This window comes from Harmonia axyridis, chromosome 2 (genome assembly GCF_914767665.1).
Source record: "Harmonia axyridis chromosome 2, icHarAxyr1.1, whole genome shotgun sequence".
Classification (NCBI taxonomy): Eukaryota; Metazoa; Arthropoda; class Insecta; order Coleoptera; family Coccinellidae; genus Harmonia; species Harmonia axyridis.
This window is the reverse complement of record NC_059502.1, coordinates 34,969,703-34,996,544: the sequence shown is the minus strand read 5'-3', so window position 1 is coordinate 34,996,544 and position 26,842 is coordinate 34,969,703. Positions and strand designations below refer to the sequence as shown.

Sequence of the window (26,842 nt, the reverse complement as noted above, 5' to 3'; positions counted from 1 at the left end):
ACTTTGCAACTGAAAGGTTCTTGAAGAAAATAGAGTCAACCGAAGAAAACTATATAAAATTAGCACTAGATTCACTATTGTTGATTTTTTACAATTGAATTAATTCATCTATTCTGATTCGAAGATTAATTACCAATAGCTAGTTTCTCCCTTCTAGATCTTGCAGATGAAACATCCGAACCGTCTCCTTCCACATAAGTTCTCGTTGCTTTCCTTATAGATATAGAATCTCCATCGTTTATAGCTTCAGCGGCTGTTACGATCCTTTTTTTCGTATAAGAATTTCCATCACTTACACCAACTGTTGATTCAGCAATCACACTCTTTCTGCTATAAGTGTAACTGTTCCCATCACCTGCGAACAGCAAGTATACCTGTCTGGAGAAATCCTTCTCATGGCGTATACCGAAATTCAAGCACTCGAATTTGTGATGAAATAAATATCAGCTATTTCTTCTGGGTTATTTGCAGCATAACTTAAGATATGGACAATAATGAAAAAGCTATTTAATCATTATCTTCATGCAAAGCAGATTTCGTAGTGCAGCCAACTCAAGGGCAAAGAATACCTTCAGTATCTCCGTAGCTCTTGATTTTTCTGGAATAACTATAACTGTCATCATCACCTCTATCCAAGGAAGATGTTTTCGATTTTATCGATCTTCTAGAAAAACCATAGTCTTCATCACCTGCGGCTAAGGAACGTCTGCTATGTCTGGACAAGGAATCACCTTCATCTCTTTCCAGTCTGGATTTGGAAGAATATTTGCTAGAAATATCTTCGTATTTGGATCCTCCAGTGAGAGAACCATCTCTAGCTGTTCCATATTTGCTACTAGATAAATCGGAGCTGTATTTTGAGGAATATCCGTCTGATGTCAACGATCGCCGACTGCTGTAGGATGACTCTAGAGCTTCTGTTGAGAAATTCAATTTATAGTTGCTAGGATTGCAGGAATGGCGTACCGAGATTTTCAAAAAGCATATGAAAATTTAGCTGTGAGTTCAGAAGTCCTGGTATAATACCGCAGGTACCATTGGCAATAATTATATTATCATAATCCATTCGGATTTAAACAACCACATATGATCAAAATTGTCAATATTTCTGGAAATTTATGTTTTGAAGAAATGTTCACATGAATCCAATGATTTTCTCAGAGATATTCTGAAATGGAGCTATTTTTTATAAATTATATTCGAGATAAGATATAAAGAGGTATATGAATTAAACTGGTACCAATTCTTTTCAATTATTCTTTTGATTAAGGACGAGTTCCCAAACAATAGAACCTACATGCAAATGTAAGATCGAATTCTTTGAAAAAAGCACAGTATTTATAATCCTAATAAAAGTTAGCTCGTTTCTTAAAATTTCACAAAATATCATTTGAGCATGTGGAAGAAAATATTGAAACGAGGCTTTGGCATCTTCCAATTGTCATTATACAATGAATATAAACTATATGTTAACGCATAGGGGTTGAGACCAGGATATCAAAAATTGTTGAAATCAATTCATATACATCATTCAAATATATCAGCAGGCAAAAGCGTCAGTGAAATAAATTAAATCTAACTATGATAATTAATAATCGATGGGGAGGCCTGTACCAGTAGGTATTAAAATTTCAATAAATCATTATTGTCAATTGAACTCCTGCATTCATTTTAAATATTCGAATTATATGATGAAATTAATGGAAGTCGACTCAAGTTTCATTGTACGTATGAAAGTGTGAAATAGTTAGTTAGTAATCACACTGAACTCAAAAGCGTTATTTGAAAAAATAAATAAATAATTTCTGATAACTATTCGGTAGCAACTTATTGTATCTAAAATTTGAATTAATTTCGAAAAGTTTTGAAATAATTTTGAAATAATTTAAGTGTACATTGTCCAGATCTCGGGCAAGATGCGAGACTCACAATACAGGCATATTTGACTAGGTGCGTCTGGTGTTCTGTGGGGATAATACCAGACAAAAAAACGTTAAAAAACATGTAATTTTTGAATAAGAGGTTTCGCTCGTTGTTGTTTTAATGTCATATTGAAAGTGAAAGACCTACAAGAACTTCAACCAAAGTTTTAAGTACAGAAACATTAACTAGTGCTTTAAAGGCACGAACCAAAAACAAAATGTTGTAAAAGAATAATTCTTAACGAACATTTGTATTTTGAAAGAATTTGATCAAGAAATTATCCCACAGGATATTTGAAAATTAGAGTTCAACAACAAACTTCTAATTAATCCGGTATAATGCACAGGCTAGCACTTAGCAAAAGACTGAATGTGCAAGTTGAAATTAATAATTCTCATTTGGTGTTGTAGTTATTTCGATGCCATTATTATACTTTGCAGTTGAAGTGATAGTTGTGTTAAAATAATTCTCAACAATCGAATGAATGACTTTCCGATTTCATTCACTGAGCAGAGAAAAAACAAAAAAAAGAATATTAGGATGCAATTTTCTCAACCCCCAACGAAATATAATTTTGCATAGATAGATTAACGGTAATCATTATAATCATAATAATTATTTTTTTATTTCTTTTCAATTTCCTATAATTCAGTATTAAAAAAATTGTACCATAGTATTGATATCAAATCTTTGGAAAAAATAGGTTAGTAGTGGTTATTAACTTCAAATGGTTCGCCATGGTTATTCAATCATAGTTTTTCAACCAACGCATCACACCACAAACCTGCTCTCGAGCTGGAGCTCGATGTGTATCTTCGACTCATCTCGTCTCCGTATTCAACATTCACTTCGACGCCTACACTATAATCGGCTATCACGTGATCACTAACGTGCACTGGTTGAACACTACAAAGTTTCGCTAAAGCACTCCCGGAAGGAGCTCTATACAGGGGTAGATTATGGGGTATCACTTCCTCAACGAACCTAGGTTTGTTGATTTCGATGAGCGGCTCAACCTCTTCTATTCTCTTGAGGTGATCGTCGTGAGGTGGGTACGGACTTTGGGGATGTTCTGGTGACTTTTCCCTTGTCGGTTGCTCAGGCTGCTTCTGAGATTTGACCCTCTTCTTTTTGGTTTCTGAAAAGAGCAAGGAATTACTCAATTGTACTTCTACAAGAGCTATCACGATTATACCCTAATCCCTCCATATTAGAGTGGATCTCCCATAGATTGATTGAGAATGGAAGAGATCATGTTTAGAAATTGTGAAGAAAACGAAGTATGACGGCTGACAAAAATAAACCTGGATTAATGAAGGTGTCTCATTCCAAAAATTGACAAATGGGGCGCCTCTATAGTTTTTGCTGAATGCATTCGAAATATTTTCAGGACAAAATTAAATATTGAAAATTTTCTCCTTCATAGGGTGTATTTACCGTCAGATTATCCTCATTGGGTGTGCTCTTTCCCTAATATCATACCCCTTACGCATATTTTTGTTTTAATAATTAATTCTGACTATTCTGAGATACGATCACAAGAGCATTTCAAACAATCTGGGAAACTAAACCATATCATCAGAAAAACAAAATTTCGAACGGCTATATTTACAAGTCGCATTTCACCCAGTAACGAACTAAATCACGGCATACAAAATCTGAACCTACCCTGAAAGTTTCAAAAAAAAATCTGAATAACAACAAAACAGAACAACAGATCTGATTTGGCTGAAATTTATTTTGCATACATGAAATAATTACTGGAATGTTCATTCATAAATTTGAGAGAATCGTTCCATCAGATTTAGAATTCAGATGAACTAACTGACAACAACGACATAATAATAAATAACGTAACAGTTATACACAACAATTTCTACTCTCATAGTCTTACAATTTCTGATATGATTTCTGATCTGACAGTGGCTCTGGACAGATACAAGCATTTATCAAAAGTTTAAGGTTTTTTCTATATCGTTAACACTTAAAGAAAGTGGTGAAGATAGTGAAGCTACTTATATTGACATAACTTAACATTGCAATTTCTTTTAAAATATAAGTTCATCATGCCACCAATCACAACAATGAATTCAATATTTGGGAACATTCCTACCTCTCGCTTAATATAAACTTTGAATTCGTTTTCCCCATATGATCATTACTTATATATTCTCTTTTTGTGATAAGTTTGAAGCTATAATTACAGCAATATCTAGAAGCGTCCAAAATATTGCAAACAGAGTGTGTAAATTTGTTGGAATATATCGAATAAATAAAACAAAATCTAATGAAACAAAATAAATTTCAAACAAGATGAATTTTGGTTTACTAACAGGAATGGAGGAATGTGGAGTGATGAACAATTCATTTAAATATTCTCAATTAATCACCTTGTTCAGAAATTTCTTCCTTCAATTGCGCAAAATCTTCAACAATACCTCTTTTTCCAGAAAGAGAAATGTCACCTTCACTATTTTCGATCCTTTTCTCACCAGATTTCTCAACCTGCTTTGATTGACTTTCCTTGGTTTGTGCTGATTTCTTTACGATTATAGATTTTTTCTGCACATGTTTCTCTTCGGCAGTTGCTTCTAATTCTACCTTGACTTCAGAATAGGTAGATTTTTGAGTGGCTTGTTTTTCGACCAATTCTACCTTTTTTTTACTCTCTGTTACGCCAACCTCTCTTTGTGCTTCAACTATTGTTTTAATGGGTTTTGTTGATTCTTCTTTTTGGTGGACCTTTCGAGATTCTTCTACGGAAGTTTGGTGGATTTCTTGTGTCCTTGATACAGTTGATACTGTTTTGGATACTTCTGGTGTTAATGTGGATTCAGTTGTTGGAGAAGATAATCGAAATTCGTCAGGACTGACTTCACCACTTTCTTCCTCTGAAAAATTATTAAGTGTATTCAATAAATTTGACAGAGACGTTCTCACCTGTCCCGTGATCTTTAGCAAATTGTCTTATTTCTTTCAACCAATTTTCCTTGACACCTTCTCTGTGTGTTGTGAGGAGGACAGATTTTTGTGTAGCTTTATCGACTAGTTCGAAAATAGATTCTTTCTCGGGGTGATCCTTAATTTCTATCTGATGTAGCTAAAAATAGAGATAGTGGTGTTGTTTAAATTCAAAATCTTTCAAACTTCAAAACAATTTTCAATATGCAAAATTTAAAAGGGTTTCAATGGATTTAATGCTCTCAAAAATGTTGTCTATAACACATCTATAACACAATGAAATCTATTAGTGTTATTTAAAATCAACTTTCCTCAATAATTATCCTATTCATCTACAAGGAATATGCGATTCAATAATTTTGGTTCCAAAAATTAAAAGAAATTGAATCATCTGCTTGAAATTCTCAAATAATTTATTCAAGTAAATATCCGAAAAAATACTTACCTTGACTACGTCTTTCAGTTGAAAAACTGACCTATCGTCAGATATTCTTCTTACTTTGCAGATAAGTATACGTCCTTTGAACAAAAATAAATATCTCTCTTTCACCAAATTACCAATAGTGATTGAAAACCAATCATGCCCTAAGAGACGGCCTAACTTATGGATACTTCCTCGGTATCCTTCAATACTAGATGTAAATTTATCGTCTTCAGCCCTACTAGGGATACTGAGCATCAACTCTAGAGCCTTCTGGAGATTGGTGTTGTCCTCTCCTAGACATGCGCTATATCTTACCAATTCCTAAAAAGAAATTGAGGAAAAAATAATACAACATAGTAAAAATAGAAAACATCGAAATATTCCATTGGAATTCAAAGCAATTATTATATTTGGAACTAAATCTCATATTTTAATACCTAACAGAAGTTATTATAGTTCGTAAATAAATTTTGGAATGGAGTCAAGTCGATCACACTGGATAAACAATTCGATATTCAGAAATAAAGCCGACATAAACACAAAACACAATTGTTAAGATGCCAAATATGAAACAAAAACAAGACATAAAACATTATGTTGACAAAAATTCTGAAATCCCTTTTCTGAGATTATGCGATGAATATAGTATCGAATTCATTGTTGAATTACAATGTGAAATCAAGTAAGACGTGAAAATAGCAACAGTCAACAAGTTTGTAGGTAGAGATAAATTTAGAATAACTGAAATAGCGAATGTTGACCCATTTCAAAGACGCCCACCGTCAATGTCAAGTATTATGAACTCAATATTATATACAAACGTCTGAATAGATTATGCGTTGTTATGCATGTTCATCTTCTGATATAATAATAATAATAATAATGAGTGGAAAAATGATATCAACGAGAGATATTCCAATAAGCATCTCAAGATCTGGAATACTACCCAAAAAAACTCGAGAGAAATATCAACCACTAGGACGTATTCAGTATATATGTAATATCATGCAAGAAGCTGTTCTTTCAGATACTGCAAGAACGGTCAGAAGATTCCTAGTCGGCGACGGACATGTCCGAGTTCGGCGGGATCACGTGGAAGAGGACCAGACGCTCGACGAGGACCAGAAAGACCACAAGGACAGGATACAACCGAGATCTATCCTTTTGATAATTTAAATATCCTTATTGAGTGAATGTTCCCCTCAGCGGGGAATAATATAGCTGAATGCGTGGAGAGTTTTCTCTTCTACGGGTAGGAATAGGTTAGAGTCGGGAATAACAATAATTTATTGATCCCTTGAGACATATTAAAAAAACACATATAAATCAGACTATTTTCGAAAATAGTTTGCAACCGTATAACAACATTTCTCAACTAGTTTGCATGTGCAGTCGTTATAAATGCTCCATCTTGAGTTGAAATTCACGTATCTACATGAATTTCAACTCAAGATGGAGCACCGAGAAACCTACAATGCTCCGCCGACAAAATAACAATATGCTATGGGTGTGATAATTGTAGGAACAAGTGGAAGAAAGGAAAAGACGACAAATGAGCGTCAGATTAAAGGTACACGTGACAAAAGGTCACTCAACTTTCCAAGGGCTTATACTTTTAATATTCTAGATTCTATTTTTCAGATTCTAATTCGATAATAAATGTTTTCTTAACTGAGATAATACTTATGACCAATAATCTTTTTATATTATCGTATAATATTTCAACTTGGATAAGGAGAAGTATCTTAGAGGACGGAAGATTAATGTGGCCGGGAATAACAGCCTCGACATCAGATGGATCAGAAGATGAAAGACAAAGGACGGGAATTATTAAGGATAGCTTCAACCTAAATAAAACTGGTCAGGAACTAGTCAAATATGAGTCTTTGTTCACCGATTACAAGTAGCAGATGATGCTCAAAGTGAAAAGTGTATACAAAATATCGGTTTCGCCTTTTTGAGTTGAAACTGATCGAGGATATGACCTAGAGGAAAAGAGGCGAGAAGGAGAGATAAGATTATGTAACGATGTCTTTCGCAGTAATCACTCGTACTGTTCTTGCAAATGACCTGGATGATCGTCAACTTTCTGGTGACTAATTATTATTATTATTATTACAAATGATTTGAATCGCTGATAGGGTCCTGTGGGATTAAATATATACAAATTAATGAGTACAGCTTGTAGTAAGTAGCTATGCACAACTATAACTCATAATGATTTTGATGAAGAAGACAAGGAAGAGTGTGAGCGTGCAGGTGATTCATGACTAACTGGAGAAGATGCTGATGTGGTGTCTGAAGATGATGAGGTTGCTGAAGGTTGTAAGTTCTTCTCGGCACGTGGACGATGAAAGTGCAAAATTGTATGGTGGCGCATACCGCAAATGTGGTAAGATTAAGAAGACCCAAATTTTGTAATGAAATGATATGTCGACAAGCAATCTCAAGACAAGATTTTGTCAACAACATATGATCGACGTTGAGCAGTAGAACTCTCAACATTGTCTAATGAAATCTCAACCTGGCAGAACAAACAGCTAACAGCTACCTGAGAAGTTAATGCCTGAGGAGGTCTGGTTGAAGTTCGTATATGTAATGGCCGAATTACTAAGCATGGGAGTATCGGCGAAGCACTCTCCAAAACTTGCTTAAGGTGAGTTCGTAAGTTCTTAGGCAACTCCGCAGGAGAAGGGAAACAGTCGGATGACAACTGGTTTTCAAAAATTATGCGGTAGTGGTATCTAAGTTCGGGAGGGAAGAGAAAACAAAACAAAAATCAGCCAAATCGGTGATTGGTAATGTTTTAAGTGTGTGGATGGCATTGCGATGACTGATGACGAAACTTTTCAGCTGTGTTCAAGAACTAGCTGGGTCAAGGTCAATATCTGGTTGAGATACATGACAGGTAAACGTCGATTGTTTTGATACCGATCCTGTAGAGCTTGGTGAGCAGTTAGCTCTAGACCCGCAAAGACAGCAATAGGTCCACCAGTGATTGATAACCTGAGAAAGTGAAATTTCTGAATTTCCTGAAGGGAACTATTTTTATCCACATGTGAATAAAACAAAGCGATGAATTGGAATTATTGTTCGATATGTCCGTCAAAGGATGGAAGAGCAATCCTAGGAAGGGAGAAATCAATAGATGAAGAAGAGCAGAAAGAAGCCACAGCAGGCTGGATATTAGCCAACTGGCGATGAAAGGTTCCGATGTCGAAATAATTTTAATATTTTGAAGGACATACGTCCTGATGTCAGGAGGATAATTGAGTATTCAAGGGGGGTTTGAACCCCCAAACCCCCCCCTGGCTACGCCCGTGCAATGATCGTTTCTTCAAATAGAAAACATAACCGATTAGTAGAAAGATATTGACCTAGGAGGAATGAACATCTAAGTATTTCTGTGCGTACCTACTCAGTCTCCTCAAAAACTCAATATTTGGAAAGGAATACTACGGAATTACATCATAACCACCAAACAAACTTTTACAGAATGAAATTATTGGACTGTTCGATCGCTACCAATTAATTTCGAGGATGTCTGGTTCAAAAAGGATGGCTGTCAAAGTCACAACGCGAGAGATGTCACACAATATCTCAAGACTTGCATGGGCGCCCGCAGGGGGGGGGCAGGGGGGGCCATGGCCCCCCCTGAGATTTTGATTGCCTCATTTTTCCGCACAACCCACTCAATATTACTTTCTCAATCCAAAGGGCAAGGAAAAAAAGTAAAGTAATGGATTCACAACAATTTTCCGGTTTTCAATGGAATTACTATACATATATCCATAATATAGGTACTATACACATATCCATAATCAGCAGAGGTATTTTTTGAATTTAAAACTTTCTTAGGCGCGTTGAGCACTTCTTAGGTGAATAAAAATCGTGGAACCGAACGCAATCCATGCGTGTCAATTTTTTAAAAATCCATCTTATATATACTCTCCTATTGTCTTTAATAGATGAAGGTAAGAAAAAAATTGCTGCAGAAAATAGAAAAAGAATTCACAGATTATAAAAACAATAGTTTTTTGCTCACGATATGCCTATATGAGAGAACAACAAGAACTCTGGAAATTTTAGTGATCTTTTGAAATTCAGAGTAGACGCTGGAGATAAAGATTAAGAGATCCATTTATTCAACGCAGCTGGTTTGAATTTGCACAAACTTGTAGCACAAGGTTATGTTGAATGCTCAATAATGGCTGGTGCTGGTGAAATTCTCAAGGTTCAAAATATTAATAGAGATAAGTACAAAAAAGAAATTTATTTCCGTTGTGCCTCCCATAGTTTGAATTTAGTAATAATTGAGATCAGTAAAATGAATGAAATTCGTAAAATGCATTGGCACCGTTAATGACATAGTCTTTTTTCGAGACAGTACCTTAAGAAGAAATCTGATTCCAAATATTCCTTTGTTTTGTGAAACTCGTTGGTCTGCTAAATATAAATCTTTGTGAGTTTTCGCTGAAAACTTCAATACTATATTCAAAACTCTCTTTGCTATAAAATCTGGAAAAATTTCAATGAATTCTTCAACAACAAAAAGAGCTGCTCAGTTATGGGCTGCAATAAACTCTTTCACTTTTGTGATTTGTTTGACGGTAGCAAGTAAATATTCAAATATTTTGGAACCAATATACACTACAAGGTGTTTCTATTAATTTTGTAGATTTTCACCGTCATAAATTTAATTATAGAAATATGTGGAAAACATCGCTCAGATGATGCATGCTTCACAGAATTTTTTTCGAAAGCATCATCTATTGCTCGGAGTCTCCATATAGAGATTGGAAAACCACGAATTTGCCGTAGACAAATGTACAGATCTAATCATGAGGCAGATTCAGCTGAAGATCACTTCAAAAAATCTATATTCATCCCATATTTGATTATTTGATTTCAGCCCTTGAAGCGAGATTCTCGAAAAAACATATAATGCCTTTTTCTTTGTTCAATTTTTTGCCAAAGAATTCAAAATTACTAGATATTGAATCTTTCGCATCTAAGGTCGGCAATATGTATAACATTGAAAATTTAGAAAGTGAATTGAACATTTGGAATGAGTATTTATCTAAATCACAAATGGATGAAAACATAAAAATTGAAGATCTTATCGGACAATGTAAATTTTCTCCTGCTATCAAAGAATGCCTCATTCTTCCCCTTACATTTCCATGTACTACTTGTACTATAGAGCGTAGTTTCAGCACTTTGTGCAGAATTAAATTTCAGTTTAGAATAAAATATGCCTACTCTGTTGTATAGCGATTGAGCATTTTGTCTTCAGAATTAATATTGTTTTTATGAGTTGTTTTATGCAATTTATGATTTGTTAATTTTGATAATATACTTATTTATTGTTTTTACAATCTGGAGCAATTCTGTGTTATTTTGAATAATATTTTAGTATCAAGTTTTAAACTTTATTGTTTGCGTCATTTAGTGTATATTTCAAGATTTATTATTATTCATTCATTATTTTTATAAACATAGTTTAATCGAGCATATATGTATATTTTTTTTATTTCGTTATTACTCGTTGATTTTTCTTTATCAGCAATTATAATAATTATTTCATTCCGTTCTCCAAATTTTTTATATTTCATTATTTTATAAATTCTTTCATTGAATGTGACTCGTTTTGAAAAGAGTTACCGTATTATTTTACATCACCCTATGTTGTTGATGTTTTAAAAAAAATTTTGAAGTGGAAAACTTCATAATTTTTATTTTGCACAGTCCTTCCCCCACTCATGAATATAAATACAGAAATAGAAAGAAACGGAATGCTAATATCGCCTACGACAATCATGGACGTCTTATCGTTTTCCAATAATTTTCGTTTTGCCCCCCCTGAGAAAAATTTCTGCGGGCGCCCATGAAGACTTGTTTCTTGGACAATGTCATTTCTACAAAGGCCACGATCAGATGGCCTTCCAGATCACCCAGAGAGAAAGAGAGAACTTTATTGATTACATATCAAATGGCTATCGACCGAAGTCTTCCAGCCAGTAATTCACATTTGATTAAATTTACACTTTATATAAAAAATATAGTAGTTGCAATATAATAATAATAATACCCAGATTTATCTCCCAATAATTTTTTTCTTTGGGGTCTGATTGAATGATGGGCGAGAAATTGATAGAATGACGAGTATTCAAAATAATCCAAATTTCTGCCAAAATAGCAAATATACCGAATCTGTTCAGAGATATAAGATTATTTCTTTATAACAGATTTAGCTACTGCTTGGCTCAACAAGGTGAATTATTTGAAAATTCAATTCGAATTTGTCGATCCTCGATTTGGCATTTTTAAAATTTGTTTTTTTGTTCACATATATTATATTTCTCACTTCCGTAAGATTTATTTTACTATCAACACATATATGGTGAATCGAAATTGATTCCCCGTTTATCACTTGGTGAAACATAATTTCAATATTGATAAAAGAAAATAAATAAAACACTTGTCTTGAAAAAACAACTGGAAGAACGAATAGTCAAGTGTCTTATTTCATTTCTCCAATTAATATTGAGATATGGCGAATATGAACCCGAGTTATCATTTTCACACAGGAAATTATATTTATTTTCAATCGATATGGTGTAACAAATAATCCGACTAATTGTGTTCATCAAGCCACAGCACTGCCCATCTCCAATTCGCCATTGAGAGAGTAAACTTATTTATTCGATATCACAGATATTTTGATTGTTGCACCATTCCACTGGACCATGATTATTCGCTGGAATAAGGTTAAATATCCAGTCTTTCCTAATGCATTTTCCAAATCTGTATATGCAATCATAATCTTGAAGTCTGAGCAGCAATTCTACTATCCATCCAGAAAAAAGTTAAGATCCTCAATAGGGTAGATTATGAGGGAGTTTCTGCGGCTTTGGAGTCTTATATTTGGCCAGATATATTTTCCGAAGATGAAAACGAAGAAGAAACTCATTTGACGGCAAAGTATCCGTTCCACTGGTTAAAGACGCATCTGGAAGATTGTACAATGATCACGCCGAATCTGTCGAGGTTTTGACAGAAACATTTGCCTCCCACTTCACCGACAAACGGATATCTTCATTCCCACCATTGCATACTGCTCGTTGTCTTCCAACCATTGATGAAGTGCTATTGACTAAAAGCCTCGTTGCATCTTTCTGCCGCGAATGCAGTGCACTGGCACATCGCGATAGAAGAAGGCAGGTTACTACCAGAAGCTGCTGAGATTACCTGCCTTCTTCTATCGCGATGTGCAAGTGCACGTGCAAAACTGCTTTTCCTATCGTTCAAAAAATCTCTGCTCATATCATCCTTGCCCTCAGAGTGGCATTCAGCAATTGTTACACCCGTTTACAAAACTGGGATAATACTTCCCACTCAAATTACCAGCCGTTAAGCCTCGTATCCACGGTCTCCAAAGTCTTGGAAGAGATAATTGCTGACCATATCCTGGAATTTGCTGGGTCTAACGTTTTGATCCCCAACGAGCAACACGGTTTCCTTCCTGGTCACTCAACCCTGACAAACCTCTTGGTGGCGACTGATGACTGGAGTAAGTCATTGGACGCAGGTATACCGATTGACGTCGTGAACTTAGATTTCGCTTAACCCTTCGACCGGGTTCCCCACCGTCGTCTCATCTATAAATTGGTAAATGTTCCAGTTTATTCCAGGTATTCGGGGTATTTTGCTTTCTTGGATCGAGTACTTCTTCAGTGAGAGTTAGCGACGCTTTTTCTACTCAGGATGGACGACAGTGGAGTTCCACAAAGATCGGTTCTCGGAACGTTCCTGTTCTATTCATCTGATCTTTCCATATTGATCAGCTACAGATGCCTCCTGTTCGGTAACGACGCTATTTGTACGACATTTCCATCTGTGATGTTTAATAAGCTGCAAACTGATTTGGATAGTATTGCTGGGTGGGCTAAGAGTGGTTGTTGCCTGTCAACCTGGAGAAATGTTGCGTCATGCACATTGACAACATCTTGCCGTTGTCAGGACCCATTGATACCTTGGCGTGGTGGTGAATTGTGAATTAGACTGGTTAGAGCACATCACGAAAATTTGCAATAGGGCCAAGAGGACTGCCTATCTTATTTAGCGCTATTCCCGTGGTTGCAATATGTAGATCGCCAAGTTATTGTACACAACAAACGTGAGGCCAATTCTGGAATACGCGGGCTAACCTGGCTTGGTGGGTCACCCTGAGAGCCGACTCGCACCTTCTTGAGTGCAGAGAGGCTGCACCAGAATTTCATTTCCGACCACCAATCGACCTGACTACCCTACTAGACTGAGACTATTTGGACTAACCAGCTTCGAGGATCGGCGAGCTGGGGGAGATCTGATAGTGGCCTTTCGAGCGATGCACGGTTTCTTCTGTGTGGAACTCGGTATATGTTCGTTTTGAACCGGAATAACCTTCGAGGCCACGAAAAAAACGAGTGAAAACCGAATTTTCGAAGCTTGGAATCGCCTCCTCGATGAATTGATGAATATTGGTTTAGTGAACGCGTTCAAAAACTCATACGATAGACTGAGGTGAAGTGCTTTTGTGAAGACATTTCCTCTCTCTTTTTTTACTTTCTTATTGCAGAATACTAATTATTTTTCGATTTTTAATTGAGTGCATAGGTATTACCTACCTCCACTTTAATCAATGTTCAATAATAGTATAAATAATGATATATAAGATATAAATCAAGTTTTCAGAATAAAAAAATGGATTTCGATGAGTCTTTTTCTGATTTCAATGAAGACGTTGGTATATCAACCATTTACAAGCTTCGTTCGAAGCTTTCTTTTAGTAAGAGTACAAAACTCACCTTAAGAAGAAGTTGATAGTCGTTTATACGTTGAATCGGAAGTTTCAAATGTTCGGAGAGCGATTTATCGTCGCCAAGTCGTTGGGAGAGACCCTGAAATAAACAGAAAACATTTGATCATAATGAACATCAACAGAGAATTATCGGCACATTTGTCCTCGTATTTTTGTAGAGCCGATCTCAAATGAGCCAAGGAAGAGAAATATTATTGAAATGGATAAATTGGATTTCGGATAAACTGTATCCGACGATTGTTGTTTCTGTCTGCTAACCGTGCCAAATAAAATGTCGTTCAAGAATTCGATATGTGTTTTGAACATCATGGCGTAACAGTTTCAGTGAATCAAACGATTGGTATGAATTGGCATAGTTGAGACAGAAAGGTGAAAATATGCTATTAAATTTTTTGGCAATGACAATAACGAACGGCGATAATCAACATCTTGATGCAAGTATCACATATAAAGGGAGTATCATAAGTAATTGTAAATATTTCAGCTATAGATTCAATCAAAATCAACAAGATGAAATATGGACTCTTTTTTGAGATAGGCCATTTTAAAATTTATAAATTATTAAAAAAAACTAGTTTACTTATAAATTTCATATTCTGCAAAAAGTGTAGGTACTTAATAGTAAAACCCTAATAAATTATGCTAAATAATCATTTCGCAAACGATTGATTGATTAACACAAAAATCTTAGCCACTGACTGCATTGCAATTTTACTGAAGCTTTCTATGGATATATCGTATTCTTCATTCATAGCGATTAATTCGTTTTTTTCTCGAGGGTTCAACATGGAACTGCACCATTATTTTGATTAAAGTTCAATTTGCGCAAAATGTGCTTAGTGAGATCCAACACACCGAAATAATTTTATAGCTTCATATTAACCCCAAAATTTCTAAAGAAATAGTGATAAAATTGCAATTTCGCCAGTGACGTAAAATTAAGGGTGGATCAAGTCACTTGCCTCGGTCGTATGCCCCTGGTGGTAGCCAGAGACGTTTATTAAGTATAATTCAGTAGGGTTTATACTACCTATACTTCTTCCCGAATTTAAAAATAGTATAGTTTTAGTGTACGAGGCACAAATAGTTATGAATTTTGAAGTAAAACACCATTTATATTCAAACAGAAGACACATTTCATCTAGATTATTTGGGTAAAATCTCCATATTTCGGGATCAAAATTCTATAGACGAAATAGTTACGATTACTTATGATACACCCTATATATGTGGTGAAGTTTGAAAATCCAGACATTTGGTCAGTGACCCTCCCATAATGGTTGGCAGTTCGAGCACCGGACTAGGAAATGATTTCGGAAACCTTGTTCGTATGATTTTCCATCACAAAGAAACATATAAAGTTCTACAGAGTTTGGAAGAGCCAAGTGAGCGAATTTGAAGATATTTCAGTTTATCCAATAAGATCAGAGCAATCTAGTTTCACGACAGAGACTTTTAAAGACCTATTATATTTACGATAGTTATATCTAAACTGGAATATTTAAATATTCGTTATTCCTGCACTTCAAGAGCTGGAATTTTATGGAAAAAAGTATTGCACCTATGCAGAATAATCATAGCAACACATGTTGCCAGTTTCTTGAGTTTATATCCCCAAATTTTCAATATATTATTTCAAAAATAATGGGTTCTGTTCTGAAGCTGGAAGAATAATGTCATATAGCAACCGATTATTGCACCAAATTTCATTTAAATAACTCCGAAAATCGGAAAAAAGCTTAGGGGGTGGGTTCATTTTTTTTTCTTCGAACGATTACCTAGGTTTATTATAAGAAACTAGTTTATACTCGCGTCTTTGCTCGTATGAGAGATTATCTTGAAACTTTTTTCTACACTTCCATCGGATATAGTATTTCACCAATCTTATGTAAATTTTACTGTGGAAATTGAATAGAATATTGTAGTAGTTTCGAATATTAGCGTGTAGATAATAGACAGAAATATAAAACAAAATGATTTTTGTGTTTTGTGATAATTTTTCATTGTTCAAGCTGATTTATCATGAATTTATGGAAGTGCACACAATTGGTTTTTCTTGCTTCATTATATGGTTGGATAATATGAATTCATTTTTGCCAATAATGAACTAGAAACTAGAAGAACTATTGAAATGCTATGAAAATAGCATTGGTCATTATATTGACAAAAACAAAGTTATAGATTTTTCAAATAGAGATCTTCTGATAAGCAAAGACAATAGGAATAGGTAGTAATAGCAACAGAATATTACGCACATTTAATAAATGAAAATATGAATAGGATACTCCAATAAAAAACCAATGTTGATGTCATTGACGCTTGCATTGTAGTGAAATCATATTGGAAATAACTCCATCGAATATTTCAGGTGGATGTCTTTTTCAGTTTTATATGATGATCTAATCAATTTGAGTTGGATGAATGACTCTGTATAAGATCATATCTTTCAACTAATTGATTACATATTTCAGTTTATGTTATGTTTAATTTCATGTTCACAAATCGAATTTCAAAAAAGATTATGAGGTAATCAATCGACCACAGATAATTATTGACTTAAATTGATTCATATAGTATCTGGCGCCTTATTTCATGCAATGGCTCATTCAGTTTCCAGATAATCAGTCCAGTTCACTTTAAATAGCTTTTGGCAGAATGAAAGACTAGGACGTTGCTTACAATTTGGTGCCAAGTTCGAAATTTCCCAAGATTTGATAGTTTAAATCAGAGGAAGCCGCATTGCAATTGAATTCTTTTAAAATGAGATGAAAGCATCAGCGATAGTTTCATTTGAATAAATTTAGGAGGGCTGCCGCCAGGACCGGCATACCAGACATTTTGCCGGGGTGCCAAATTGTAGGGGCAAAAAGTCAGTAAAACAAGACACATTTTTGACAAAAAAATTTTTTCTTATTGAAAATACCACTATTTCATTGAAACCGAAAAGGCATTCTACACTAGTTATGAAAATACAAATAGGTACTCAAATGCGCTTTTAAGAACTGCGTCGTCGTTTTATTATAGAGTTCGATACTGCTAAATAATTCAGGGAAATCGACAAAATGTCCTATGATAAACTGGACAAGGTGATTTTAAGTTCAAAAATACGATTTCATATGAAATCGAACGGATGCCTTAGAGGAATAACAGAGGCTCCTTCAAAGAAAATTCTAGAACCCGCAGTTCAAAAATTTGAGAAAAAACTGAATAATGAGGCTCAAATATAACTTATTCAATCGAAAAACTGAGAATTAAGTAGTAATAAATAGTCGTTCTACAAAGCCCTCATTTCGAAAAACTCATACTCTGTTGAGTATTCACGTTATAATGGAGTTACAAAAATCTCAATTATTTTTTCTTAATGAAATGGAATATTGTCATTATTTTATGAGAACTGCTCAAAGTTCCCTCAAATGATATGTACCAAAATTATTCTAGAAGAAAATAACATAATTTTTAATTTGATTCAACTAAATTATAGAACAAAAGATGTTTCACTCTATTTCAAGAAGAAGGAGGTCAATACTGCTTCAAATTTGATTTATTTTTAACTGAACTTTCACAATGGCTTAAAATATCAGAACTCATATTATATTTTATATATAAGAAAAATGAATTTTTGTTTTAGATTCTTTATTTCCACTAATAAACCTTATAATATGTTCAAAGAAAAAAAATTTTCTCCTGAAACTGAAATTCCCTCGGTTAACGTTTTAAATTGTGTCAAATCCAAAAGTAAAAAGTAAGAAAATCCTTTTTCTACCGTCCAGAGTTTTCTTGAAAATGATGAATGATAAGAGGGATATAAAGGAGTTTTGCTTCTATTATTGATCCAGTTTCTAACACAACTGTGAAGTTTCTCGAATTCACAGAGAACTTATTATTTTACTGAAATTGTAGCAACCATACTTCGATCCACATAATATTTGAAAGCGTACCCAACGTTTTCTAATGGTATTATCATCTTCAGAAACAAAAAAAAAACATGTTATTTGGTGCAACATAGCTTTTTGCTTGTGGAGATAACAATCTAGTTGTTTAAATGTTGGTTAGATACTTGTAAATATTCTGTAAATTGAAGTAAGGTGTTAACACAGTTATTGTGATTGAATTATTTAAATCCCAAATCACCTTGAAATTTAGTCAATATTAATTGAATGTAGAATGAACAATGGTAATACTCCTTCCTCTTGAATCATTCCTAAAAAAGCTACTTTCTTGGATTTTGATTAAAAATATTGCTCGAAAAATATCCAACACACAATTTTAAATACGAAATAATTATTGTTCAATTGAAATTAATGATCGCAAAGTTCCTAAAGGTGTATAAGATATGGAATATGGTTATGTTCATGTTTCAAAGAATTTTGTGAAAATAAATAATAAAAGATGAAAAAAGTTCCTTTAAGCTTCTGTTGAAAATTCGAAATATCAGTTTTCAAATTGCATGAAACACCTTTTCAAAATTTTCGGAATAAATAAAAAAAACCAATATCTACTATCAGTTTGATGAATTGAAATTGTGGTAAAGCAACTAAGTCTTCGCTCAACTCACAAACTCTTAGTCACTCAATTCAGGAGTGCCAGGAATATTGTTCTTCGAATTTTAGAATTCTATTGTTGAAAACATTTTAGTCTCTTAGTCACATTGGAAAAAATAGATAACTGTATTGCATCTCTGCGAAAGACTTTTTTGTAATCAATAATTGATAGGAGTGTTTTCAGTCTATTTCAAAACATTCATATTTCTCAATTTGGTTTAGCGTAATATCAATTCTTTCGAAAAAGGAAATCAACAGATGAGTTAGCTATCACCCATATTAATATGTAAACATCAGTGATTGATAGCTTTACTCGAAGTATTTTTTATTATGAATTGATTCAATTTTCAACACAAATCCTTTAAAGGCTCTACATTATCTTTCTCACTAGGTTCTTCAATGCAGATTCTTTTTAAATCTGTGAGGAAATCACTTGATCGATTATCTCAATTTTTGCAAGAAATCTTCGTATGGCATTTTAGAATAAACTCACTGATTTTTTTCTGAAAACAAAATTCATAGCTTTTGCTTTATATCACTCTGAAAATTAAAAGGTTATTCAATCAGATTCCTATCATTTCAATTATGAATTTAGAAATTTTTTCATTATCACGGAATTTCTAACACTACTTTGAGCCAATTGTCATTCATCGCTCACTTATTTGGTAAGTTTTCCATTTGATAATATCCAGAATATTTAAACTGAAATACACAGGAACGTATATTTTTTTTTAATCCTGTAGTTTTTCTTCAAAATGTAAACATTCCAAAAATTTTGAAATTCACCATTGAAATAAATGGGATACAATTGAAAAGCCTTTCAATTTTCAAAGTATTATAAAACAACACCTATGAATTTTTTCGTGAAAAAAATCAGTAAGTACCATACAGTAACTGCCATACAAAGGTTTCTTGCAGAAATTCGAAAAATCTATCAAGCGATTTCCGCACAGATTCATAATGAATCTGCTTTGAAGAACTCAGTGAGAAAGATAGTATGCGCCCTTAAGCTAACCTTTGAAGGAAAATTTAATAACTTTATGATAATACCTGATGTTATTCTAAGTACACGTGTGTGCCAAAAAAAGGTTTGGGAAAGATTCTGTAATTATTTTTTCAATCAATATTTTTTTTGAAGTTTTGAACCAACTTTGAGATATCGTTTAACGGTCAAGTGATTCGTCATCAAAAAAACTTCCAAACGAACGCTAGCACGAGATTTATGAAATGACGTCTTTTTCCTCGCGTTTATTCTTCGTATTTCATCTTCAGTTACTGGGGCAGGATGGCCTTCAAGAATCATCTTAACAGTTTCTTTTCTAATACTATGTTAAAGTCATTTTCGTAGTTCACTCTGAATTGAATCCTTTCGATTGCGAGGATAACATTGCAATAGGCCAAACGCTAAATAAGAAATCAGGACGAAAGAAGCGTCGCTTTTGGCAATATCCTCGAATCAAGGTAATCCGATACCTGTTCAATCCAACAACTTGTTGGCCGCGCTTCGGCATGTCGGCCTTTAGTAGGTACTGACACTTCTATGATCCTACCTGTGGATCGGGGGTATATCCACTAGAACTAGATCACAAATACTCGCGCGGGGTGGTCGCACTGATTCACCTTGCGAACTCGGACAAAACTAGTTGGTCATAACTCGGACAGAATGTGAAAATTGCGAGTCAGTCTAACTCGCGGCATGGGCTAAAGATAGATACGCCCGCCGTAAAGGACTCATTGCACTACTTCGATATAGCGTCATCAATTCGATGCTCTATTTCTGAATTTCATCTACATCCTCCATTTTTGCGATATTTCGGGTTTTGTGGGTGGAAACGGCCGGATTACTGATGATTAATCCTGTTGGTATTGTTGGGACTCAGGTTTGCGCTCTGACTGTTGTAACGACAGAATAGTAAATTAAAGGATTTCCCAGAAGTCGATGACAAGCCGGAATCAGGTAATAGAGTACATAATTTTCATCAGAGAAATATAAAAAACAAACGATGTCGTGTATTTTTCGAATTATATTGCATTTTTATTCGAGAAAATGCACAACCTGTGATGATTTTTGAACTCCTGTTGCTATACAAATGTTTACTTCTTTCCAATTTCATTTTTTCTATGTTATCCTGAATAGTGAATCTGCAAACTGTAGCCTTTGATTCTAAGCCAACTGCTCCAACTTGGAAGATAGTGTCGAATCAAAATCTCAAAATTAATATTCAGCCCAACTTCAACCGACTCTATAATAAATTGTACAACATCAGTTTGGCGAGTGACTTTAAAAGTTAGCGCATTTAATTCTAAGGATTCTAAAATAGTATATCGCTCACTACATTATTTCTAAGATTGGACAAAAAACAGATTTTATAAAATAAATTCCGTTTCCTTTTATTATTAGATTCAACAAATTTACAAAAGATGTTCAAACTGCCTTGCTTCAGCCGCAATACATGAATGACATCTTCTCTGAAAAAATCGGGAGATAAGACAGGCGAATCTTGCGTTATTGACGAAATCAACTGCTTCCAATTATCTCCCGAAGCTTAGCATCATATCCAATCGGCTTACATTTTTCTTCCACTATTCTAAGAAATCTAAAGAATTTGAATCAGGTAAGCGGGCTGGCCACGAGATGATACCAGACCGCCCTATCCATTTGCCCGAATATTCTTCATTTAGATATTCTCTAACTGAGAGGCATAGTCTGAAACCACATTTCTCTGTAAATTCTTTGCGGCACATCCCAAAGTTTTGCCGAGCCAATTTTGGCACACATTGATATCTGCCAAATACACCTCCTCCCTCCATCGTGGATGTTGACTCTACCGTAGTACGGTGAGTTTTACCTATATAAGTTATAATAAAAGAAAATCCATTATTTTTGTATGGAAACCAAGGCATTATTTACCATAGTTAGAATGATACGAAGTAAGTCAAATATGCATCGTTTTGTTCGATAACTTGTTGCCATTTTGTAGATAATATCATTATGCCTCTCGTCCCTAAAAATTAAGACGGGTGATTTTTGCAAGCCTCTGTTGAAGCGAATTTTTCACCAGAAAAATTGTTCGCGATGGACAAGAATAGATGGTAATCACTTGTTGCCCGGTCCGGACTGTGAGGTTGATGCCTAAGAACCTCCAACCAAGCTCTTAGAACTTGTAGCGTGTCACTATAGATGTGTGTCGCCTGTCGTTGTTCTGATCGAACATAATTTCTTTCGTATGGGCGAATGCTTCCTTCAGATGGTCCAATTATTGACAGAACAGTTCCGAGTTAACAGTTGCGCCGTAGGAAAGCAGCTTATAGTAGATAATTCTTTGCCAATCCCACTACACACGCATCCACCGTTTCTGCCAGATCACTGCGTTTCGACCACGACCGCTTTAGCTTGATAATAATAATAATAATAATGTTTATTCAACATAAATAAACATGGTGAGTTACAGAGGTTTTTAATTCTAAAATTAACTACCTGTTGATGTTGTCGTAAATCATCACAAGCACTTCTAAAATGTGTCGATTTTGTTGCGATTCAACAGCGATTCGCAGATGGAAATCGGGTCCATGAGGTTCATTTCCATTAATTCGTGTGGTACCCATAAATCGAACTTCTTCTTGAGCAAATGTTTCCGAACGTTTTTTCTACAATCTTTAGCTCTTGAGCAATCGAAACAGTGCTAACATGACGGTCGGACTCGACAATGTCTATGCATTTATCGACATTTTTGACAATTGGTCTTCCAGTGCATGGTGCATCTTTGACATCGAAATTAGCGGAACGGAATCGACAAAATCAGAATTGCGCGTGATTGGCTTTCACAGTATTAGGACCTTGAACACTGTTTTTTAAAAGTCACACGCCAAACTATTGTGGTGTAATTTTTTTTTAGTAGAGCCAGTTTAAATTGGACGAAATATTAATTTTGAATAATTGGTTCGGCAAAACGTGACATAATCTTCCGAGCTGGAGCAATTAGCTTAAAATTAATGGTTACGTTACAGAAGCACTATTCAGGATAACATAGAAAAAATTAAATTGCTGAAAGTAAATTTAGGTAGCCGAAAAAGTAAAAAAAATTCTTCTCGAATGAAAAAACTGCAATATAATTCGAAAAATACATGACAGATCTTTTTATATTTTTCTGATGACTTTTATGACGGTTACCCGATTTCGGCTTGACGTCGATCCCTGAATACAGAATATTCTACAAGATCTATGACAATCAGAAGATAGCTGCACTCTTTTTTTCCCTTTGATTATATGTCCGATTCGTATTCGTTCAGGAATATAAAAATAAATTCCAGAAATATATTGTGAAATCTGTATATCCTTCCTCAACAATAAAATATTTTCGTAATGTTCACCTTCGGTTTGAAGGCAAGCCACAAACCGACGAACTTAAGATTTCGTTGCTCGGCGGATCAAATTTGGGTTTCTTATTTGGTTTGTTTGAATTTTTGCTGAGATGTGATTTCAACATAATGAATAAGCTTCTTCATATATCCCATATTCATGTTCCCATGATGGGAACATGCAGATGTGATCAGACGACCCAACGCTTTCGAAATGTGGACCTACAAAAGAATTTTGAAAATTTCGTGGGAAGATCGAATCACTAACATCGAAGTGCTTAGGAGAATACCTCGGGCACATAGTACGTGGCAATAAATACAGTATCATGCAAAAGAAGCATGGAAAGAAGACGCATTTCATGGATGAAGAATCTGAGAGAATGGTTTGGGTGCAGTTCAAAACAACTCTATAAAGCAGCTGCCTCAGGTCAGGATAGCTATGATGATTGCAGACCTTCGCACTTGAAGAAGAAGATATGTCCCCAAAGATAAAGATCTAACGGTGATCGGGGTCGCTATGGCATTAATTCCCACATACTCATTTATTTATTTATTCGGGAAACTATCTTTTAACCTATTTAACTGATGAACAATGTTAAGCTCTAGATCATCAATAAGATGCAAAAGGTTGAGCTCCAAATTTTTTCATACGAATCTACATTTAAACGATCATTTATGAGATCTACTAGCATCAATCCATCCGTCTGAACACCTGTAATTTTCAAATTTCAACTCTCAAACGATAAGGTTCAACTTAAAGATGACGAAAAGTCACCAAATTCGATTATGTCTGTCCGGCAGTATACACGATAACTCACGGAAAGGTAAAGAAAAGTTTTTATGATGGCTTTCGATCGAAATGAAATGTTGCATTTAGATGTGAAATAACAAATTTGAACTTCATGTAAAAATTTGATCACGTCAACAGGACCAGTGAAAATTCAAGAAGAATATCGAAAACCTAATATTTCACTAATATAATACGCCTACTCGTATTTGAAATTCTGCAAATAACGATTTTAAGCTCGAGCAGTTTTCACTAATGGTTTCAGAGTGGAAAGACTGTCATGTTTAGTGCATATAAGTAGGTGGAATTCAAATGTTGCTGCACAAATAAAAAAATCTTTACCAAGTACTTGAGAGTTAATCATCCGAAGTGAAAGTACCACAGAATTATAATGATTTTATCAGTGAATCAAGCCATTTATAAAATATCCAACATACTTTATAATCTCCTACTTTGAGAATCTCGTAAAGCTATCACCTCAAGATCCACAATCATAAAGTAGGGATTAACTGAAATGATGTACTTAATCAATATATCTTAATTCGATGGTGAGGAATATCAGTCACAAGGAACAGTTGTATACAATTTATTCAATGGCAACGTTTCTGAGCATTTAGCTCCTTCATCAGGCTAAAAACAAAAACCAATTTATAAACAACGGCATGGATCATACAATTGGTGTAGCAATAAAGATAAAAAATACATAAAATGACGTCGCTATACAATAATAAATATAAAATATAAACTAGATGACAAAATAACAATGAATATAAATATAAAGCAAAACAACATAAAACAATTCACGCCAGGTCGGCCAAGGAAACAATAAGATTACAAGAAAAAGTGATCTCACCCTATGAATAACGGTTATAAATCATTCGAATACATCGAAATCATCAAGTAAATGTCCATACAATAAAATGGCATTATCAGGATAGCATAAAAAACCACATCAAATAAGACGTATAAGTATAAGTATCAGGCAAGGCAGACTGCATTAAAATGTGTGAGACATACCAAACACCCGATTCAAAAGGAAACACGAACTACCGCGCAATAAAACTATCTACATTATCCTTATTAATTAAGTTAGAATACACCGAATTCAAACTACCAATATCGGTGCGTGTATTCACAGAATTTTTGCAATCATTGATCGCAAAAATCGTAGTGAAGCAACAGCATTATCACAGCATGCAAAAATTAATGACCACTCCTTTGATTTTAATAATGTAAAAATTTTAAATAAAGAAAAGAATTGGTTTAAACGAACATTTACGAACATTTAAAGAAATGGTTTTTATCAAGAGAATAAAAGATTCTGTGAATACACGCACCGATATTGGTAGTTTGAGTTCGGTGTATTTTAACTTAATAAGGTTAATGTAGATTGTTTTATTGCGCGGTAGTGCGTTTTTCTTTTTGAATCGGGTGTTTGGTATGTCTCACACATTTTAATGCAGTCTGTCTTGCCTGATACTTTAGTTTATACTTATACGTCTTATTTGATGTGGTTTTTTAAGCTATCCTGATAATGCCATTTTATTGTATGGACATTTATTTGATGATTTCGATGTATTCGAATGATTTATAACCGTTATTCCTAGGGTGAGATCGCTTTTTCTTGTAATCTTATTGTTTCCTTGGCCGACCTGGCGTGAATTGTTTTATGTTGTTTTGCTTTATATTTATATTCATTGTTATTTTGTCATCTAGTTTATATTTCATATTTATTATTGTATAGTGACGTCATTTTATGTATTTTTTATCTTTATTGCTACACTAATTGTATGATCCATGCCGTTGTTTATAAATTGGTTTTTGTTTTTAGCCTGATGAAGGAGCTAAATGCTCAGAAACGTTGCCATTGAATAAATTGTATACAACTGTTCCTTGTGACTGATATTCCTCACCATCGAATTAAATCTTCGGAACGATAATTTTATCTGAAATATATCTTAATTCCAATCAATTAAAAATTATTGTTATTGTTAAATTCAATAATTTATGATGATTCCATTTCCATACACCAATAAAATATATAATGAACTCCCTTAAAAACGAGAGATGATGATCCCATTGCCTACATGTACATTACCTAGATAAAAATAGATCCTGAAGTATTCACGGTCGTTAAATATTGCGATATATATAGAATATGTCTCATTAAACATAAATTTGAATGACGAAAAACTTTCCTCTTAATAATCCGTGGAAATTATTTCAATTAAATTTATGTGTTTGATTATATATAGAGTAAGTTGTCTATGCCTGTTTTTTTTTTAATTCATCTCTCAAAATTAAACTGAATCGAAGCAATAATCACAATTGAGATGAATGTGACAAAATGCAGCCATAGAGCGTTGGCGAAACTATTATTGTATTAATATTAAAAATTTGTGGAAATTAAGTTGGTTTTCATTTCATAATTATTATTGAAGTTTTTCTAAGGATGAAAAGTTGCGGACACTCAATACGTAGCATATGTTAGAATTTTCCTTTACAGGCAATGAAATTCTAAGATTCGTAGTTATTACTCATTCAAAAATTGAAATTCGTTTAATTAGCTTGTATTTTTACAGTTGAACCGTAATTTGCTATTTTTTACATATACTTCTTTTGGGAGAACTTGTTCAAATATTCTGCTTACTATCAAGTTTTATTTAACTTATAACAAATGTTCAATACTCCACTCCCTGCAGCATGAAGAGGATATGAAAATTTCCAAACACTTTGAAGCATATCAAGATCAATTAGAAGGATTGTTGTTTATATTCGAAGTTTTAAGTTATCCAATTTTATTGGTTTGACGAAACAAAGACTATCCTTTAAAAACCACCACAAAAAGACTGTCGAGTCGAGACCTATAGGACCAAGCACAAAGAGTAATGTCTTAGAACCCTAGCCGATCAAACCAATGTTTAGGCAGGTCCTTTGGACAACAGATTCATCTGGCGCGGTCACTTGGTAACCATCTGAAATTT

At 34.2% G+C, this 26,842-nt stretch overlaps 1 protein-coding gene across 14 annotated transcripts in view; it reads right to left on the bottom strand.

Moving 5' to 3' along the window:
- The window catches only part of LOC123673523 (obscurin), a 124,529-nt gene that overhangs the window by 70,573 nt on the left and 27,114 nt on the right, over window positions 1–26,842 (bottom strand). For 10 of the 14 annotated variants that reach the window (XM_045608047.1, XM_045608052.1, XM_045608048.1 and 7 more), the window contains 7 exons: window positions 14,158–14,250; window positions 5,330–5,629; window positions 4,864–5,023; window positions 4,314–4,814; window positions 2,708–3,061; window positions 570–917; window positions 134–355 (listed from right to left, as the gene is read on the bottom strand). In XM_045608047.1, coding sequence (XP_045464003.1) covers window positions 134–355; window positions 570–917; window positions 2,708–3,061; window positions 4,314–4,814; window positions 4,864–5,023; window positions 5,330–5,629; window positions 14,158–14,250 — 1,978 coding nt within the window. Of the gene's footprint in view, window positions 1–133; window positions 356–569; window positions 918–2,707; window positions 3,062–4,313; window positions 4,815–4,863; window positions 5,024–5,329; window positions 5,630–14,157; window positions 14,251–20,185; window positions 20,234–20,262; window positions 20,418–26,842 lie in introns of those variants that run through there. The other 4 variants (XM_045608058.1, XM_045608061.1, XM_045608056.1 and 1 more) reach the window with 3 other exon arrangements.